We start from the raw sequence: 22,292 nt of genomic DNA on the forward strand, positions 1-22,292 counted from the left end.
CCTCTGCTCCTGTGTCTCGGCTCCGTCGCGCGCGCCCCTGTCTCCTAGGGGGCGCGCATGATGGAGCGCTGAGATTTAAAGGGCCCGTTTGCCCATAATCACTGTTTGCACCTGACACTACCTTATAAAGTCCTGCGCCTCCCATGCTTCCCGGCCGGATCTTCAGTGCCCCTAGCCTGAGATTACACTATAGCCTGTTTGCCTTGTCCGTGTACCCAGACCTTCCGCTATGTTATTTGACTCCGCACCTTTGCCGCCTGCCCTGACCTTCTGCTACGCTACTTCCTTCTCCTCCTGTACCTCGCCTTGCCCAGCTACCTGTGTGGTCGAGCTGTGTTGGGGGTAGCGACCTGGGTGTCGCCTGCCGCAGCAAGCCCATCCTGCCGTGCGGCGGGCTCTGGTGAAGACCAGCGGCACCTTAGACTCCACTCCCCGATACGGTCCGAGTCATCGGCCAAACAGGTGAGAGGATCCATATCCAGCTCCGTTACACCTGGAGTTTGTGGCAGCATGAGGAGACAGTGTAGTGGCTGAATGACACAAAGTGGAGTTTGCGGCAGCATGAGGAGAACATACGGTGGCTGAATGACACAGACTGGAGTTTGTGGCAGCATGAGGAGGCCATATAGTGGCTGAAGGAGACAACCTGGAGGTGGCAGCAGCATCAGGAGTCCTGGAAGTGACCCACTGATAGAGTGGTGCGGTGGGTGGCAATACCAGTACCCGGTGATGAAGGTGGATGAAAAAAGTTCTAATATGGAGGAATGTTTGTAACTGAGGGGAAGCGCCTTAAATCTGTTTTGCACTATCCATATTTGTGAAGTGTTGGTGTGGCATCATGGTCAATCTACTCTGATGCATCAGGCATGTGGGTGGGTGGAAATCCTGGCTGATCCATGCCTGATTCCTCTTCACAAAGGTCAGTCTCTTCACATTTTTCATGGACAGACGAGTTCTCCTTGGGGTAACTATAGCCCCCGCCGCACTAAACACCCACTCTGATGGCACACTACAGGCCGGGCAGGACAGCTTTCTCAGGGCAAACTCTGCTAGTTGCGGCCACAAATCAATTTTGGCTGGTCCAGCGGATCTTCACGGTCTGTTGGCATTGTCATGTCAAGGTATTCCACCATCTGCTGGTTCAGATCCTGCTCCACGTCTACCTGCTGCTGATGAGTTGCTTCACTATGCGGGTGAAGAAAGGTACTCATCAGCGACTGTAGACTCAGGCTGCTGCTGATGGAGCTGTTACTGCTCCTGCCACCCCACCCGTCCCCAGCCACCATGGCAGTGGAACGTGAGCGCAGAGGGCCCCCGAGTAAGACCTGTGAGAGGATGGACAATGGCAACGAAAGGCATCGGCGAACTGACCACGTAGGATGTCTCTGTAGTAGGTCACTTTGTCCTCCCTCTCAGTGGGTGTAAAAAAGGCCCCCATTTTGTGCCGAAAGCGAGGGTCCAATAAGGTGGATGTAACACTCACGTTTCTGAAGACAGGAACCCCCGTGGATGTGGATCCGCTGGACCAAAGTTAATCAGCTATGTAGGTAGGTAGCCAGGTAGGTAAACAGTCCACCCAACAGTCCAACCACTCCTCACAGGATATTAAAATGTTTACCTCATGTCCCATGCAGCAATCGCAATTAAAGCACTCACGGCAGTTGGCAGGACACTCTGGAGGTAGTGGATCCACTGGACCTGTGTGGCAGATGACGTGGACCATGCCAGAGAGCGGAGTCTAAGGTGCCACTGGTTTTCACCAGAGCCTGCCGCAAAGCAGGATGGTCTTGCTGCGGCAGGCAGCACCCAGGTCGCTATCCCTGGCACGACTCGACCACACAGGTGGCTGAGGTGATGCCAGGTACAGGAGGGATAGGCAAGACAGTCAGGATAGCAGGAGGTCACGACTGGCGGCACAGGTGCGTAGACAGGGACGTAGCAGGAGGCATTAAGGCAGGCAGCAGTGAGCAAGGTCAGGTCACGGAATGCAAGGGTCTGGAACACGGCAAGGCTAAACAACAAACACTTTCTCTAAGGCTCTGGGACAAAAAAGATCCGGCAGGGAGTGATGGGAGGTGCAGATATTTATTTAAAAAAAACAGTGCAGATGCATGCAAATTTTAGAGCACCGGCGTGCGTGCTAGGAGATGGGGGCACACCAGCCGGCAGTGCAAGAAGACTGAAGAGACAGAGGAGGGCGGAGGTGAGTGACTGGCTGGGATTTGCATGCGGATGCATCCCTAAATGCGAATCCCAGCCCCGCCGGCAGGTGCAGGAGGGGAGCACTCACTGTCAGGGTAACTGGCCGGACACAGATCATGACAGCAATCTCCTCTGTAGTACAGCCAGGCCACGTCTTCCGTTCTCCACAGTCAGCGTTGAGTGACATCATTGGCGCTTGATTGGGGACATAGGTTACAAGTCTCCTCTCAGTGTATGCAGAGAAAGAAGGATGAAAGGCTGTCCCCACTAGGCGTTATAGAGAGAGCGCATAGTGGGGACAGCCTTTCATCCTTCTTTCTCTGCATACTCCTTACCGGTTCCACGCAGCTGGCACCGGACGAATCCCAGACGGCTTGCAAGTCTCCTAGAGTACACCAATTACAGGGGTGATATGCTTAACCTCAAGGCTACATCAGGGTGAGCGTCCCATCACAGACACTCACAGAGAGCCACTTGGATCCACAGAATTACACAAGGCGCTGTCCTCAAATTTTTTTTGTCTCTTTCTCCTCTCAGTGTAGATAGCAGGTTCTGTGGCTTACACAGAGAGGCAGCTTTTACCTGTATGAGCATGTATGCATACAGGTAAAAGCAGCACACAATCATCTGGGGCAAGTGTCCAGAGCAAATGTCCTGGATTCCCCATTAGCGAGGGAATGGCTGTGCCGAATGGGTCCCTGTGCTGTGCTTATTCTTTGGTGGCCTGTGATCCCCCCCTTTGGGGTACGCCCCCAGCAGGGGCTGGGTTCCCCAAAACATAAGTTCTCCATAGCTTTGACACAGCATTTCAAGGGCCAAGCCCTATTAGTCATGCATACTAGACGGTCAGAGACATATATATATATATATATATATATATATATATATATATATTTATATATATATATATATACATACAATGTTATATAAATATGTTTTATCTAATTAACAACGCATCAAAACTTATAAAAAGAATAAAGAACAATTAAAGATTACATTCGTACACTTTGGTTTCAGTGTCTCCAACTCTTAATGTATGCCATATCATATCTATGTGGTATCTGCTAATCAGTGCAGCTAATGCAGGTGTTTGGTTTTTCTAAGTACATAAACTTTATCCCTTGAGAGTATAAATGTGTTTGTGATGTTTAGACTACAGATCAGTTTGCCAGCGTAGTACGATAAGTAGGTTATAGTTGTCCCTGACCATAGGATTTACAATTATTTAAATATCTGTTTATTTTATTTAATAGAGGTCAAGAACTGTAATCTTGGACTTATAGGATCAATACTGTCATTGACTAGCAGAAGCTGCTTGGGGTCATGGTATATCCCATGAGATAATTTCCTTAGATGTCAATGAGATTTTGCTAAAAAAAAAAAAAAAAAAAAACATCTATTAGAAAGGAAATGATAATATAATATATTAAAGTAGTTGTACAGGTTTGAAAAACAAAGCACCTATCCTTAACTTTTTTTTTTTTTTTTTTTTTTTTTTTTTTTTTACAATATTTGTTCTTGCACAAGCCTTACTTTCCTTAGCAGCTGTGCTAGGTATTACAGCTTTGTCATATTCAAGTAAATGGGATACAGCTGCAATACCCAGCACAACCACTATGAAACAACTCTGCAACTGTGTGCTGTGCAAGTACAAATAGTCTACAGCTACATTTACACTACGTTTTAGCAATGCGGCTGCCCAATTCGGCAGGGTAATTTAAAAACAGTCCACTGCTGTATCCCCGGATCCGCTCTGCATCCCGTATCCGGTGACCGTATTGCTAAATCGTGGTGTGAATGCACCCTAATACTGGATGTGAACAGTGAAAAGGCTGTAGTGCCATGGCCCCTTAAGACAGCTGATTGGCTGGGGTGTTGAGAGTTGGACCCCCACAGATCTAACATTGATGGCATATCCATATAGGCCTTAAATTTCAAAAGCTTGGATAACTTAGAGGGCACACCATCTCTTCTTATACATTACAGATGGATGCTGGCCAAACATTTGCTAAACTGCTATTCATCCTTCCATTCGTATGCACACTTAACATGGAAAAGTGGGCATGCCTTATCAATTGGTAGAGGGAAATAAGCCAAAGCCACACACATTTGATGTTTGGACTGTCCTAAGGAGAAAAAGACCATACGGTCACTCCTGGTCCTGCATGGCTGCCATTTTGGGATTGCCCAATGGAAGTGCCCTACCATCAATCTGTTGAAAGCCCAAAAAACCACTTTATCCACTAAGCATGGGTGACAATTTTCTGAACTGAAACAGTCAAGCATGCAGTGCATCTTTTTAAAACAATAACATTTTTTGTTCTAAATGGTTATGCTTCATTCCATCCACCTGTGCTAAAATCCAAAGAACAACCACTGTTCCTTTGCAGGGACTGCACAGGGTACACAATACAATGCTAGAGAAATAGATCGTTTTGTAGTGGCCTGCACAATAAGTAGCCATGAGTACTGCTGTAAAATAAAAAATAAAAAATGAACATGTTTAGATTGGTAAAGGTCATGGCAGTTGAATCGTCACATTACATATACTTTGTGCCCCCATAAAAAACCTTGGGATGGGGGAGCGTTAAAACATTATAATTGGAGACAATTTATTAGCAACAGCTAAAGGTAAAATACTCCTGGCACTCATTGCAGAGCTGATCTGAGGCTGCTAAATGTAGCAATTTCTACACCTACTGTACCTGGCACCCGGCGGTTATGAAATTGCCCAGACAGAAGCAGGATGTATGAAAGACTCTCATTTACATTGGTTGGTAGGTGGAAGGCAGGTATTATCCCCACTATATTAAACCTAAATATTGTTTCTGATTAACTGTTGTAATACAGTGATGTGCATATAATGCCCTGTATTAAAAAAAAATGATAAAACATTAGGTGGTTCACGCACAGTCTGTAAAAAGGTAGGTGGTTTCTACACAGCTTTGTATGCCAGTTTTTTTGTTCAGTTTTTTTAAATTTTTTTAATTTTAAGCAAAAGTCAGAAGTGAATTCAAAGTAATAAGAAATATAAAAGAAGGGCGTACACTTTTGGCACATACACAAAAAAACTATAAAAAACTGTAACAAAAAACTGCCTCAAATTGTGTGAACCCATCCTTCTTAGCCCTCCTTCATTTTGCTAAAGAAAAGAACATGTATACAGTAAGTTAACTGGAGCCACATGTATAAGTATCTATTTTGTTCAAACCTCTTAGTGTGAGTGACTGTTCAGACATCAAGATAACCACTAGTCACCCACACGTATTATCTGTACCTAGTTGCTTTGTAAAACAGACTCTAGAAGGACTGAACTAATCCAGAGATTTTGTTTTATATATGTCTGCAAAGACTATAATCCTATTTCCTCTGCAATGAAAGAACTAGCATGTGAAGAGGAATCTGTTACAGACTGATTCAATGTGTACAGTATGTACAGTATACATGGGAATATGTGTGCAAAGAAGGATTTATGTAGAAACACGGATAACTGAGTATCGTCTGTCTGTCTATTTATTTATCTATTTATTTCTAGCTCTCCACACAGCAGATTGAACAAATCACTGCATATTTAATTTTGTTTGGTTTCATGGTTACCATCTTGTTTTTCTTGTTTTGGTTACATTTATTGTTTGCAAGAATGGGGATGAAATGTGTGATTTTCAATTTCAGGATAACAATATACTGCAGCGGAAGAACAGAGTATATTTTCTACAGATAGTGATTGAGAGAGCGAAGGAGAAAGAGAGGGAGAGAATGAGAGTCGAATTATCTACCTAAGTGGATAAAGAGTTTACAGAGGTGTTGAGTCAGGGGTATTAGTTCCTCACCTGTCATTTAGCTATCTCTTCTAATAAGTCATTCTCATATTATATCACACAGGGTCTGGATTACTATTTTACGTCTGAGGTCATCCTCAATGCACATTGACTACATTTTTCTACTTTTATTTTAGTATTTCTTTTTTGGAACAGCCTCAGGCGATGGGCTGTTTGGCCGATTCATTCCTTCTGCACAGTTTCTTGGACAAGCAATACCCGATTGAAGACCTTAGTCTATAATTCTACCTCTATCAAAGGGATTTTGCTAAGCCTGGAAGCACTGAATGCAGTAGGCAGATCTTCTTTTCAGTCAAGATTTGCTTTCTGTAGCTACCAAGTGGTTCATGTTTGGATCAGGAGACTAAACGATCAAAGATGGATTTTGGGGCACTGGAAACAGTGGTAGCCAATTCTGCATATATTACTGCTCGTGGTAGCTTCGATGGGGGCTTCAATCCTCAGATTACTCGGAACAAGAAGTTTCGTGCCAAGCTAAAGCTGCCTCCTATCAGCGAGTGTGAGCATCTGAAGAATCAGATTGATCTGGAATTTGAGAATATTTGTGAAAAACAGCCCATTGGCAAGAAGTTGTTCCAGGAGTTTTTGGGAACAGTTCCACAGTTTGTTCCTGCACTGGAAATCTGGAATAATATTGAGGAATATGATATAGCAGAGGATGAGGATCGCTTGCAGAAAGCCAACAGCATAATTAATAAATATCTAGACACCCATTCTAAGTATTATTGTCACTATTTGGATGAGAAGGTTACTGCACAAGTGGTGGAGGAATGCAATAAGGTCCCCGATGGGCTCTTTAAACCACTGCTTCAGTCTACCTTAACTTATTTAATTGAAAATGCATTTCCCCAATACAAGGAAAGCAAATTATTTTCAAGATTCCTTCAATGGAAATGGCTAGAAGCTCAGCCTATTGGAGAGGACTGGTTTATGGACTTTAGAATTCTTGGTAAAGGTGGATTTGGGGAAGTGTCAGCTTCCCAAATGAGGGCGACTGGTAAAATGTATGCTTGTAAGAAACTCAACAAGAAACGCTTGAAGAAGAGGAAGGGATTTGAAGTAAGCATTTGATTCCTTATAACTAGTCAATGAGATCCAATTTGTACGTTTGAAACATTAGCAGATTTGAAGGCATATACTTTGGAGTGCTATGATTGGCTAAAGGTCACATGACCAGATTACTTGACAGGCTTAGGTGTTTGAAAGTCATGGTTAATCACATTTAACATCATATTTTAGTTACTTGTTATTAACTGTTAATATACATTAAACTTTATTTTATTTAATTATATAATTGACAACATATCATATAATGTGAATGCATCAGTACTGGTATTCCAATATGCATGGTGTAGGGGAAGTATAGCTGGATTACAAAGTTTAGCATTTAGAGCACATTTGTTATCATTCTGAATTACCCCTGAATCTGTGTAAATCAATGTGATGACTTTTCCAGTGTAAATAACTGAACTACCAACATATAGAAAACATCTAACCATGCTGACGAGTAAATTGACTTCTATATCTTCAAATAAATCTGATACCCTAATCTGACATTTTTTTTAGCCCTTAATTTTTAAGATAAGGATTTACATTAGATGAAAAATGTTTTAATTTTTTTAATTTTTTTAATGCAAGTATACATGTGTAAAAATTACTTAGTAAATGTCTGTAATAACATTTTTAAAGGAAGAAGAATAATTGTTTTGTATAAAGAGTATGTATGAGCAGCACATGAAAAAATCTAATATGTAACATGCCTACTTTGTAGCATTTTTTGTGAAATTTTTTTAACTTTACATACATGGCATAACACAGTTAATACAATGAAAGTAATGGAATGCTTTTACTGCATTAACGGTAAGTATAGAAATTTAAAGGATTGAATTTGCAATTTTTATTTACAAAAAGTAAATAACAAGGCGTTTTATAGTTGAATAACTGCTTAGAAAGGGGCTTCAAAAACTATTCTCCGGTTCTAAGCACTTTCTGTTTAGCGTTTGCTGTTTTGGAAATGTTATGAACTAAAACTCAGGGACTTTCCTGTTAAGAACAGGTATTGTTGTACAAGCCCCATTGTGTTAGTGCAGCAATTATATAGAATAGAATATTTCATGCTGGAGGGCTCATTTAGGCCATTGTTTTTATGACAGAACAGCAGTGATATGTAACACAATGATTTCGCATGCGTCATTATACAGTTTTTGGCCCTGAAAGGTTACAACAGTAAATTAAAATTTTCTTAATGACAGCCCAAGTCCAGCTAGAAGATACACTTTTACAGTAAAGAATGAATGTTTTATACAACATTTATCTCCAGCTATAATGGGGCTGACCAGAGAACATTGTTTAAAATTCAAACGTTATTCATTAAACATTATATTATCTCTTATAGCGTTATAAGCAACCCTATCATTTATTTTTCATATGTACATAACATTTGAGCACTTTTATGTTTTGCTGATAGATCAAACTAGAGAAGGTTCAGCTTCTTTGTCCGTCTAAAATTCCAGCTTCTACAAAACTACAATACCTTTTATATGATGATATTTTGGATGATGAAAGTTGTCCTGCACAGAGTTTGACAGGATAAATAGTAGTAAAGGTTTGCTTCCTATAATACATTATGATGCCCCAGTTGTGGGTGTGTTTTATCTTTGTCAGACCTTAACAAATGAAGTGACCCTGTCTTGAATTGGATTGGATTGGGTTAAATTGGATTTAATGTGTTTTTAGTGTGTTTTTTCTTGGCTCTTTGTCACGTGCCCGGGTTGGAAATATAATGTAAATTTTTGGGGCTGTCCTTGTCTCATAGACACAGAGCATGAAGAGAAGCATGCAGACATATCAAATGATTTTTTTTATTGACAGATACACTTTAATCTAATTTTTGGGGTTAAAATATTGGATAGCTTTTAAATTTAAATCTCCATGAAAGAAATAAAAAGAGTAAAAAAATACTTGATGACATCTCAGCTTTTCAGAACCTTTTTATGATACATGAAAACATGGATATTTCTTTGATGTTTTAATAGATAAAGAGAGATGATCAACTGATGATGTCCTTATTCTTTGTATTTGTGTTATGGTCATCAGAAAAGTAGTCAAATATATTGAGACATTACATTTTTATTTTATCTTTGCCATTATGATATCTAGGGAAAATAAAACTGATGAAGCTTAAGACTGGTAAGCGATTTTAGACTGCATCTGTTCCTTGCCCCCTAATTCTAATTCCATTTACCACTATCAGCCTTGAATTATTAATTAAACAAAAAACTTACAAATTATTATTTACCCAAAGTTGCCAAAATGATTGTGCTGCATTGATCAGGCCCTCAATAATCATATTGCTCTGAGCACCTGTCTAGCCTTAGATCACGCTATAGGATAACACATCTTAACTGTAAAATGAGGTGATAACTAGTGTTGAGCAGCATAGGCCATATTCAAATTCGCGATATTTTGCGAATATATGGACGAATATTCGTCATATATTCGCAAAATTCGCATATTCGTAATATTCACTTTTTATTTTCGCATATACGAAAATTGGCATATGCGGAAATTAGCATAAACCAAAATGAGCATAAGCGAAAATGCGCATATGCGAAAATTAGCATATGTAAATTTTCGCATATGCGACAATTCGCACGCCAGTCTCACACAGTAGTATTAGAGCCTTCTTTACACCCCACAAGCTGGAAGCAGAGAGGGGTGGTCACTGTGATGTTTACTGTGAAAAAAATAAAATAAATGAATATTCGTAATTACGAATATATATTGCTATATTCGCAAATATTCGCGAATTCGCGAATATGCGATATTCGCGAATAAAATTCGCATTGCGAATATTCGCGAGCAACACTAGTGATAACACAGAATAAAATGTTTCAATGTATACTTATTTATATTAGAATATTTTACATTTCTACAAATGTTTTTCAAATTGTTTGTGTATGATGAATAGTGTTGAGCGGCATAGGCCATATTCGAATTCGCGAATATTCGCGAATATATGGACGAATATTCGTCATATATTCGCGAATATTCGCATATTCGTTATATCCCCGTTTTATTTTCGCATATGCGAAAATTCTCGTATACGAAAATTAACATATGTGAATATTAGCATACACAAAATTAGCATACGTGAAAATTTGCATATGCGAAAATTAGCATATGCTAGTTTTCGCATATGCTAATTTACGCATGCCAGTCTCACACAGCAGTATTACAGCCTTCTTTACACCACACAAGCTGGAAGCAGAGAGGGGTGATCACTGTGATGTGTACTGTGAAGAAAAAAAAAAAAAAAAACGAATATTCGTAATTACGAATATATAGCGCTATATTCGCGAAATTCGCGAATTCGCGAATATGCGATATTCGCGAATAATATTCGAATTGCGAATATTCGCGAGCAACACTAATGATGAACCATAAAGGAGTTTTCTGACACTTTTTAATTGATAGGATCCTCCCTAAAAGTGCATTCACATCTTGTTTTACAAACTTGTCAGCAAGATATGGCAGGATAATTTCAAAACCACCTCCTGTCATATCCCTGCCAGATCCGCACCACAGCCTATTGATTTCAATGAGCTTACTGGAGTAAGCTAGTGTCTCGACTTATTTTTCAACTGTATCCAGTTTTTGAACTGAACTGGGAACCGTGCTCTGCTGTGCTTTTCAGTCTGGTTTAAAAAGCACATATGGTCGAAAAATTAGCAGACTGGAGACACTAGGTGATTCCAGTCGGCTCATCTAAATCATTTTGGTAGCACGCAAACCAAGATGTGAATGCATCTTTAGTCACATATGGCTAATAAATGCTTATTTGCTCTGACAAAATAAAACAGAACACTGTATTGTTGTATACCTTACAGTATCTAGCACCCTCTGCAGCCTTAGCTGTGTCCCTCCCTGTGTGTCCTATTGTACTTCTCTAATTTTCACAGTTATGGAAATGCCTTATTAAGAGATATGACTTTAAGGGGGCATACCCTGGAAGTGAAAAGGGGAGGGTTGGGCGGGTGAACCTTCCGCTGACGTCAGAGTGGGAGGGACGGTGCCCACGTTATATGCGAGCACAGGCCCCTCCCACAAACACAGGCTAATATAATTAGCCTTAACACTTGTGGTCAGGACCTGATAAGTTTAGTGTGAACCCTACCTAATAACACCAAACATAACTAAGCGGCTTGTGTTGTGCCATAACCGCTGCGAAGGGAATATGCCTTTAAGGGGGCAAAAATCACAGACAACTGTAAATGTTTTACAGCAATTTTATTTAACCATTCACAAAACCAAATGTTCAAAAGCATCGAACATTTCTTTTTGAGGATTAGGTATGTATTCATTAAAACAAGAAGATCTCCAGCGCCCAAGTATTCTAATCACGTGGGCTGGAACTTTGTGCGGCACCCATTCAGAAAGAATGCCCAGAGATGCTGGTAGGGTTCAAACCTAAATAAATTAGAGACCAAAATGCGAGTGAGCTTGATGAATTGAGATGTGGATAATGCTGCTGTGGGAAAAGGGGACAAAGGATCGTTAGGCTCTTTGCTTTGTAGCGCTGTAAACAGATCACGTAGCACCCCTACAGGACACCAAACATGGGTAGTAGGGAAATACCTAATCAATGTGGGGGCATCCAATTGTGATGTCTTGGTAACTGGGAGAGAAAGAACAAAATAATCAGAGCAACAAGAGAGTTGGCTGTGCTTAATGTAACTGGCCTTACTGTTAACACAGGTGAATTCCCGAACCCAAAGGAATCCGTAAAAGCCAAGATATATGGCTGCTTTCAATATTAAACTACAGAAATAACCAAACAGATTCCTGGTAAGCATGCCAGATAAGTCCCTGAAAACCTGCCCAGAGATAGATTGTCTAACTGTAGCCTTGCTTTGGTTCTGTTTTAACACCCCTCATAAAGCAGCTTTTATCACATGAACTGAACAGATGGAAATTCTGCTAGGATGTTTTAACACCAAAAAATGCTAGATACCAGCCAAGTAGGATTTAACCCCTTAACGACGCAGGACGTATATTTACGTCCTGCGCCGGCTCCTGCGATATGAAGCGGGGTCGCGCTGCGACCCTGCATCACATCGCGTCAGTCCCGGCGCTCATCAACGGCCGGGACCCGCGGCTAATACCACACATCGCCGATCGCGGCAATGTGCGGTATTAACCCATTAGAAGCGGCGGTCAAAGCTGACCGTCGCTTCTAAAGTGAAAGCGAAACTATCCCGGCAAGTCAGTTGGGCTGTTCGGGACCGCCGCGGGGAAATCGTGGCATCCCGAACAGCTTACAGGACACCGGGAGGACCCTTACCTGCCTCCTCGTGTCCGATCGACGAATGACTGCTCCATGCCTGAGATCCAGGCAGGAGCAGTCAAGCGCCGATAACACTGATCACAGGCGTTTTAATACACGCCAGTGATCAGCATGAGAGATCAGTGTGTGCAGTGTTATAGGTCCCTATGAGACTTATAACAATGGAAAAAAAAAGTTAAATAAAAGTGTTAATAAAGGTCATTTAACCCCTTCCCTAATAAACCCCTTCCCATAAAAAAAAAAAGTGTAAAAAAAAAAACATCTGTGGAATTTCCACGTGCGTAAATGTCCAAACTATAAAAATATATCATTAATTAAACCGCACGGTCAATGGCGTACGCGCAAAAAAATTCCAAAGTCCAAAAAAGTGTATTTTTGGTCACTTTTTGTACCACTAAAAAATGAATAAAAAGTGATCAAAAAGTTCGATCAAAACAAAAATTGTACCAATGAAATCTTCAGATCACGGCGCAAAAAATGAGTCCTCATACCACCCTGTACGTAGAAAAATAAAAAAGTTATAGGGGTCAGAAGATGACATTTTTAAACATAAATTTTCCTGCATTTTTTCCAGAAGTACGACAAAATCCAACCTATATAAGTAGAGTATCATTTTAACCGTATGGACCTACAGAATAAAGATAAGGTGTCATTTTTACCGAAATATGCACCGCGTAGAAACGGAAGTCCCCAAAAGTTACAAAATGGCGTTTTTTCTTCGATTTTGTCGCACAATGATTTTGTTTTCCGTTTCGCCGTGAATTTTTGGGTAAAATGACTAATGTCACTGCAAAGTAGAATTGGTGATGCAAAAAATAAGCCATAATATGGATATTTAGGTGGAAAATTGAAAGGGTTATGATTTTTAAAAGGTAAGGAGGAAAAAACAAAAGTGCAAAAACTGAAAAACCCTGAGTCCTTAAGGGGTTAATAGTATTGTATGACAATTTAAGTTCAGTGTGGCAAAAGCCAATGAAAGCAAGTACATATTCAATCAATTCCATAGCACCTGGCGGGTGAGTATGCTCAAATCTTAAGAATGTGTTCCAAGCTGTGTTGTAAATTCTAGAGGTGTTGGTCGATAGTGATGCAGAGACAAGCTTACGGGCAGTGTTAAGATGGTGAATTAATCCATGATTAATAAGGTGTATGGGGGAACTGCGGCCACTAAGCGATCAGCTTCCGGCATGACCGAGAAAAAACAATGGAAAATGTTGCAGTGAAAGAGCATCTGCAGCAATATTAACGGAGCCTCTAATATGTGAGCAAATGTAACGAAAATTATGGTGTAAGGAAAGTTGTACTAATTTCCTGGCAAAAGGCATTACATGACTAGACTTAGATCTGCCTTTGGTAAGTATGTCTACTGTTGCCTGATTGTCAGAGAGGAAGGTGACTGTGGTATTAGACCACTGATTGCCCCAGACTTGGGCTGCAACGACCAAAGTACATTTCAAATAATGCGGAAATTCTGTCAAATGCAGGAATCTGTCTGACAGCTTCCGGCCACCTGTCTGCTAGCCAGTGAGAACCAAATATAGCTGCAAAGCCAATACTAGATTAACCTCTTAAGGACCAATGCAAATAAACCTGTACGCCCCTGAAAGACCAGGCCTGTTTTTTCAAATCGGGGATGTCTGTCTTTATTAGAGAATAACTCTGGCAACGTTTTGCCAATCACGATAATTCTGACATTGTTTTTTTGTCACAAGTTGTCCTTCATGTACATAGTAAAAGTAAGCCGATATCATTTGTAGTTTTTTTTTACAATGAAAAAAATCATGAAATTTTTACAAAAAATTATGATTTTTTGCTATTTTAACACTAATTGGTTGCATATATTTATACATACTGACCTAATAGTTTATGAAACTTATACTTTCAGATGTCTACTTTATTTTGACGTCATTTTTTAGTTTTTAATTAACATTTTAAATTAGTTAGAACCCTAACAATGTAACTTGAAATTTTGAAAATTTTGAAAATTTGAAAAGTACATATTTTTTTATGTGCTATGCAAGGTTTGCAGAAATTTAAAGGTAGTAGAACATAGGAACACCCCCCCCAAATGACCCCATTTTAAAAACTAGACCCCTCAAGGTATTCGCTAGGGGGTACAGTGAGTATTTTAACACCATAGTTTTTTGGCAGGAATTATTACAAAGTCAGTGTTAAAAATTCGAAAATTGCAATTTTTCACAAATGCATCATTTGGGGGGCATATTTTTTGTACATCACTTCTGATATTGAAAGAAATGCACCCTATATTTTATTTAGCTGCTTGTTCCATGTTCGGAAATACCCCCGCTTTGGCCATATATGGTTCCTTGGCCGCGTGGTAGGACTCAGAAGGAGAGGAGCGCCATTTGACTTTCAGGGCAGAATAGTACCCCCACCCCCACAAGTGACCCCATTTATATACCGCACCCCTACAAGTTATTGGATGGTCGTCTGGCAGTATAACGCGTCTGTCTGTGACAGTTAAGGCTCCTGATGGATATATCCGCCATGTTGTGGGAATAAGCACCCGCTCATGGCGAATATATCCATTACTGCTGCGGCTGGGTAGCTCAGTGTGTCCGCTCATGACTGCTGGCGGAAAATCCGCCGCTATGAGTGGACGCACAAAGCTACCCAGCCGCAGCAGCGAGCTCATTACCGTGACTGCTGCATAATGTGTAGGATCACGTGGCGGACATCCGCAGCATATTACATGCTGCGGATGTCCGCCAATGCGATCCTACACATTATGCTTTTTTTTTTTATTAGATTCATTTAATAAATGTATTTTTAATATATATTTTTTTTACACTTTTATTACATTTTTATTTATTTTTGCACTTTTATTTTTTTTATTTATTTTTACACTTTTTAATGCTTTGGAATACTTAGTATTCCAAAGCATTGCAGTTAAATGCTGCCTGCCAGTTTTCACTAGCAGGCAGCATATTTCACTAGCAGGCAATACCCAGGGCAGACCTGGGGGTCTTTGTAGGACCCCCGGCTGCCCAGGTATGCAGCAGCACCCCGCGATGCTCCGGGGTGCTGCATGAGAGACAGAGGGAGGGGGCTGTAGGGGTTAAACTGTCGGGAGTGAAGTGAACTTCACTCCCGGCCGTGCGGCCACACACAGCACCCCGCGATCGCGATGCGGGGTGCTGCATAGGAGACAGAGGGAGCCCCCTCCCTCTGTCAGAACTCCTTACAGCGCGCGGTCACTTCTGACCGCGGCTGTAAGGGTTAAACTGTCGGGAGTGAAGGAACTTCACTCCCGGCAGTGCGGCAGGCCCCGGCCAGCCGCGTATTACACGCAGCACCCCGCGATTGCGATGCGGGGTGCTGCAGAGGAGACAGAGGGAGCTCCCTCCCTCTGTCATAACACTTACAGCCCGCGGTCACTTCCGACCACGGCTGTAAGGGTTAAAACTGCCGGGACCGAAGTTTACTTCGGTCCTGGCAGTGCAGCAGGGTCCCGGCTGTGTGTTACTGCCGAGTCCCTGCCGCAATCTCGTGGGTGCACTGAGCAGCACCCACGAGAAGAATGGACGAGTATAGACGTCCAGGTGCGGGAACGCCCGCCAACCTGGACGTCTATACTCGTCCATGGTCGTTATCGGGTTAAGCATCACAAAATACTATAGGGGACTGGCTATTGGCTGCTGGAATGAAGAAAAATATGCCGATCCAGGTATTAACCCCTTAACGACGCAGGACGTATATTTACGTCCTCCTACGCCGGCTCCCAAGATATGAAGCGGCGTGATCCCGCATCATACCGCGTCGGTCCCGGCGCTCATCAACGGCTGGGACCCGCAGCTAATACAACACATCACCGATCGCGGCGATGTGTGGTATTAACCCTTTAGAAGCCTTTTGACCGCCGCTTCTAAAGTGAAAGTGAAACTATCCCGGCTAGTCAGTGGGGCTGTTCGGGACCGCCGCAGTGAAATCACGGCTTCCCGAACAGCGAGCAGGACACCGGGAGGGCTCTTACCTGCCTCCTCTGTGTCCGATCCCCGAATGGCTGCTCCGATCCAGGCAGGAGCAGTCAAGTGCCGATAACACTGATTGCTGCCATGGTAACCCATGGCAGGGATCTGTGCAATGAATCAAAGTGTGCAGTGCTATAGCCCTCTATGAGGGCTATAACACTGCAAAAAAAAAAGAGTGTAAAAAAAAGTTTAAAAATGTGTATTAACCCTTTCCTGAACAAAAGTTCAAAACACCCCCTTTTTCCCATAATAAAAAATTAAACATGTAAATAAAAATAAATATAAACATATGTGGTATTGACGCATGTGTAAATGTCCGAACTATAAAACTATATAATTAAATAAACCGCGCGGTCAATGGCATACGTGCAAAAAAATTCCAAAGTCCAAAATAGCGTATTTTTGGTCACATTTCAAGCCAGAAAAAAATTTATAAAAAGTGATCAAAAAGACAGATAAAAAAAAAATGATACCGATAAAAACTTCAGATCATGGTGCAAAAAATTAGCCCTCACACCGTCCCGTTCCCATAAAAATAAAAAAGTTATAGGGGTCAGAAAATGACAATTTTTAACATATAAATTTTACTGCTTCTAGTTATGATTTTTTTCAGAAGTACAACAAAATCAAAAGTATACAAGTAGGGTATCATTTTAACCGTATGGATGTACAGAATAAATATAAGGTGTCATTTTTACCGAAAAATGTACTGCATAAAAACGGAAGCCCCCAAAAGTGACAAAATAGTGTTTATTCTTCAATTTTGTCACACAATGATTTTTTTTTCCAGTTTCACTGTACATTTTTGGGTAAAATGACTGATGCAATTGCAAAGTAGAATTGGTGGCGCAAAAAATAAGCTATCACATAGAATTTTAGGTGAAAAACTGAAAGAGTTATGATTTTTTAAAGGTAAGGAGGAAAAATGTCAAATGAAAAAACTGAAAAACCCTAAGTCCTTAAGGGGTTAAGAAACTCTTACCACATGACTAAGTCTGCCGTGGCATTGTGACCTAAGTGAATTTGGCTGCCCTGCTGTGGGGCAGTTGGGAGAAGCTCTAACAAATGGGAAATAAAAGAATGACCTTGAGGGATAATTCGCATGGTGAAGTTCAACTTACCCAACAAGGATAGTAGCTCTTTCTTGATGAGGATGTGGGATTTTGAGAAATTGGAAAGGACTTCTTTAAATCTACACAGCTTCTCTTCCGGTAATTTGGCTATCCAGGACTATACCTAGGAAGGTAAGACTGGTAGCCAGCCCTTCTACTTTGTTAGCTGCCACCGGGACCCCCATCTGAGAAAACTGTGTAACAGTATCAGTAACATGGACAGATCGTAAGTAGGCATGTTAGGACCCTCAATTAGCAGGCAGTCATCTAGGTAGTGGATGATATGCTGGCAAGCAAACAATTCTTCCAAAATCCAGTGAAGGGCCTGGGCAAATCTGTCAAAGAGCCAGGGGCTGCTCCTGGATCCGAATGTGAGCTTTGTGGCAAAATAGTAACGCTCTCTCCATTTTAACCCATGCCACTGCCATAGTTCAGGCATTATGGGAAGGAGTGTAAAGGTGTCCAAAATATCAGCCTTAGACAGATTTTACCCAGCATCTGACTGGACAATGATAGCTATGGCCTGGTCAATGGAGGCATACTTTAAAGACACTTCCTCTGTCAGAATCAAGGAGTTGAGACTAGGGATTTGGGAGGAATTAGGTGCGGAGAGATCATAAATTAAACACTTTTTATTACTGAATTTCCCAGACACAACCCCAATGAGGCTAATTCTCCAACAATCAAATGGAGGTACTCTAAATGGACATATTAGAAATCCCTTGTCCAATTCAGCTTGAACTAAGGAACCTACTGTGCTGGGATCATTCAAGTTACTGCACTCAAATGTCTGATCTGGCAAAGCGAGCAGGCCATGAAAGTCCTGTATGAACCCCCTGACAAGAAACAGCGCAAACTGGGTATCTGGGTGAGGCTGAATGCATAAGACTAAATAATCAGTGTCCATCACGCTTAGTCATGTGGACTTAGCCGATTTTTGGGGACAGGCTATTTTCGGGTGCGCTCTGAGACTATTCACACAGACATGGAGTAGGCAACACTGATTATAGTGACATGCATATTTGTGATTTACCTAAATATTTGACTGGACTGCCTAGCTTGTCTAACGACACTGAAACCCTACTGGAACTGGATGTGGAAGGTGGGAGTTGTCTGGATGGACCAGTCTCAGAGGGAGTGTTGACACTATTACACCAGTCTGCTGTATGGGATATAGACTGGCCGAGGGAACAAGTTGGTGCTTTTAGGCCAGCAAAGTGTCTACCGAAGGTCTCTGTGTCTATGTTTGCCCAGTTAGTAGTAAATTGAAACTGAAACAAGGCTGCTGCCGCTTTTGTGGAGGATGAACGGTGATACTCATAAAAGGCTGACCCACCATATTTATGTGCTAAGTCAACTACTTTATACAGATAGAGATCTAGTTCCTCTCTCCTATCTGGCCGTACTGAACAGATTGTGTCTGTAGAAACTAAATGCAAGCATGAATTCAGACAAAACAGAAAATTTTCTATTCAATCTGACATCTCGACTGCGAAACACAACCGAAACTTCCCCACACGCTATCACTTTGTTCTCTGTGATATTCTGTGTTGCTATCAGCAGAGAAGCCAGATTGATGTCCTTTTCTTCCAGTATATCTTTTTTGATATGTGCTGGTTTGAAGTGCGCAGGTGTGATGTTGGGAGTAATCGAGGTGATACTTGAGGGGCTATCGTGTGAAGCAGCTGAAAGTGTAGGGACTACTGTAGTAGCAATATTCCTGGCTTTGATGTCAGAGATGGATGCAGTCAAATTGTTTAGCATGGAATGCATCTGCGTAAGTGAGGTCTGTATAGTTGGATTAGATATGTCATCTTGACTAGTACCAGCAGTTTCAGACACCAGTAGTCTATAGAGCTCAGCCTTCCTGGCAGTAGCTGGGAATGGTATGCCTTTCCTTGTGAGTTCAGAGGTAAATTTGGGGATTGTCCAATTTCGAAGGGATGGTATGCTCCCATGGTTGGGCAAGCGAGTGGTATTTTCAGCTAATGAGGCCGATTCTTCAATGTCTGATGCATTAGACATATGAAGGCTGCAAAAAAGGATAAGGCAATGGTAAGTAGGCTGCTACTATGAGAGTAAAATGATAGAATCTCACCATGGAAGGAAGTGCGCAACTAAATCTAAGTGGAACCCCAGCTGAGACTGTAATACTGAAGACAACCCGAGTGAACTTAGCTAATGCGTGCCTCAAAAGTCTCACACCAACAGCATGCCCGAGATGTGATGTATTGTGCACAGAGCCCTTGTGAAGATCTGCAAATGAGACAGAACCATTGCAGCAAATTTGTACCACGCCTGCTTACCAGAAGTGTCAGATGGGTCGAAATGAAAAGAACCAGACGATACTGATAACTTTCAATGTAGTATGGAGGTGAAAGCAAAGACCAAGCTTCCCCTGAATGGAAATATAATTAAACATGTGTGAACAGAGTTGAAACGTTGAGCAAATTATCGAGTCCCATAGGCATGACAGGACTAGAAGAGACATGACCCCAATACCCAAGCTTACCGCTGGTGCCAACAAGCTGAGTGTATAAGCACGAGGACGTACTAATGGGACCTTAGAAGATGCATGAAAGAAAAACACAGAAACAACCTGTGACTTAATCTGCAACATAAGATGATATACACGAAAGGCAGATATGCGTAAAATAGCGTAATTCGATGAGCACCGTAGACGAGATGGGGAGCGAGATATCAGTGCTAACCCCCAGCATGCTTACCCTGAGATGTATAGCAATGAGAATAAACTTTGATATATCAGGACGTATTGATAGCATCTGCTACCGGAATGATATAGAATGCTGAGGGAAACCATATAAGATAAGCAGGAGTAATGATTTCCAAAGGGGAACCGGACAATGCTAGGGCAACCACTGCAACTGGGCTGTAAAACGATAGCGTGCATGAGACCGTGATTTAACAAAACATTTGCCTTCTCCCCTGAATGAATGCTTACCTGCTGTAGTACCTGGAAATTACTGAACAAGCCCCAGTATATAGGTGATCAGATAGAAAGCATGCAAGATAAAATGCTGGTGTTACCCCTTAAAGGGTCACTCTCATCAAAACAAATTTTTTCTATTGCACTCCTTATGTTTCTATATATACTTATGTTTCTATATATATTTCTAATATACTTTGTTTAAAAAAAATGAATTTTTCTATGTTTTATTTGTGCTTAGAAAAGCTCAAGAGCACATTTCCCCCCATCTCATACACAGACTTTGGACCAAAGTCCAAACACAGGAAGTGCCGCCTTGAGTGCTGAGGGGGGGGGGGGGGGTGTCCAGCCTCATCCAATCATAGCTCCTCTCACACATAACTGCCATATGCTGTTGGTTGGACACCCCCCCCCCCTCAGCACTTCAGGCGGCACTTCCTGTGTTTGGACTTTGGTCCAAAGTCTGTGTATGATTTGGGGGAAAATGTGCTCTTCAGCTTTTTTAAGCACAAATAAAACATAGAAAACTTCATTTTTTTTAAACAAAGTAAATTAGAAATATTTTTCATTTACCATGAGGAGTGCAATAGCAAAAATTAGTTTTAATGAGAGGGCCCATTTAAGAGATAAAATGCTGGTGTTACCCCATTAGAGATAAAAATGCTTTTGTTACCACATGACATTAACATGCTGGCATTGCCCCCTGTATATATAACAAGCTGGCGTTGCCCCCTGTATATAACATGCTGGCATTGCCCCCTGAGTATAACATGCTGGCGTAGTTCCCCCTGAACATAACATGCTGGTGTAGTTCCCGCTAAATGTAACATGCTTGCGTAGTTCCCCCTAAACGTAACATGCTGGCGTAGTTCCCTAAACAAGTGAAACATCGGTGGTGTGGAGCTGCGTATGCTCCAGGCTAGTTGTACACGGGAGACCGGAATTTCCAGGGACCGGTGCGGGCAGATTCCTACTCACTCATGAGACTGCCCTGCCGGCCAGAATCAGGGGGCTGCTGCGGAGAATGCATACTTACTACAGACGATATGCAGTGAGAGAGCAGCCCGGAGTACCATGCGAACGCCAACGCCACGTCAGACCAACAGGACGGAAGCCAGCTGAACCTTCTGCTGACGTTAGAGTGGGAGGGCTGGTGCCCGCGTTATATGCGAGCACAGGCCTCTCCCCCAAACACAGGCTAATGTAATTAGCCTTAACACTCATATATGGCCTCTGAAAATTGAAAGAAGTGATCTGATTGGTTGCAACACAGTATTTTAATTTAAGGCAGCTTTAAGTCTACCCCCTTTATATAGGTTAGGAGAATCCTGTTGCTGTGTACTTTACATGGGGGGCAGGATGTATGAGCATAAAAAACAGCAGCCCAATATCACAGATACATGTAAGCACTCGCCATAATATAGGGGCACAATTTCTGTTCTTTATGATGTACTGTATTAGATGCATTGTTAGATGTGGTAAATGCTTGAACTGCACAGACATGCAAATGATTAAGTGACACCAGTCTAATCCTCAAACCACAACTGAATGTACTGTACCAGCAGATGTAAAGTCCCTGCCAACAGAGTCTGACCTAAATAAAGCATTAGGGAGCCAGGGACACATAGATCACATTTAGGAATACTGCTCTGCTTTCATTGCATATTGAATTTAGATATGGCTGGAATATCTGGATCTAACCCACATGTTAAATAATAGATTTCTTCTCTGTACTCATGTTGTAACCATTTGTGTCAGTTTTTGTACATCGTACAAGCTTGCTTATCATTATCAAATAGTATAGAGGATTTCTGAAGAAAGTACATTGTATCACAAATGTTGCTAAACCCCTTG

The 22,292-nt window shown here is 41.7% G+C and overlaps 2 protein-coding genes across 4 annotated transcripts in view; one reads left to right on the forward strand and one right to left on the reverse strand.

Moving 5' to 3' along the window:
- ATP4B (ATPase H+/K+ transporting subunit beta) overlaps positions 1-22,292 on the reverse strand; it is a 351,538-nt gene that overhangs the window by 34,230 nt on the left and 295,016 nt on the right. The window lies entirely within an intron of this gene.
- The window catches only part of GRK1 (G protein-coupled receptor kinase 1), a 49,330-nt gene continuing 33,436 nt past the window's right edge, over positions 6,399-22,292 (forward strand). The window contains exon 1 of the mRNA XM_056555832.1: positions 6,399-7,100. Coding sequence (XP_056411807.1) covers positions 6,399-7,100 — 702 coding nt within the window. The remainder of the gene's footprint in view (positions 7,101-22,292) is intronic.

Source organism: Hyla sarda, chromosome 2, assembly GCF_029499605.1.
Source record: "Hyla sarda isolate aHylSar1 chromosome 2, aHylSar1.hap1, whole genome shotgun sequence".
Taxonomy (NCBI): Eukaryota; Metazoa; Chordata; class Amphibia; order Anura; family Hylidae; genus Hyla; species Hyla sarda.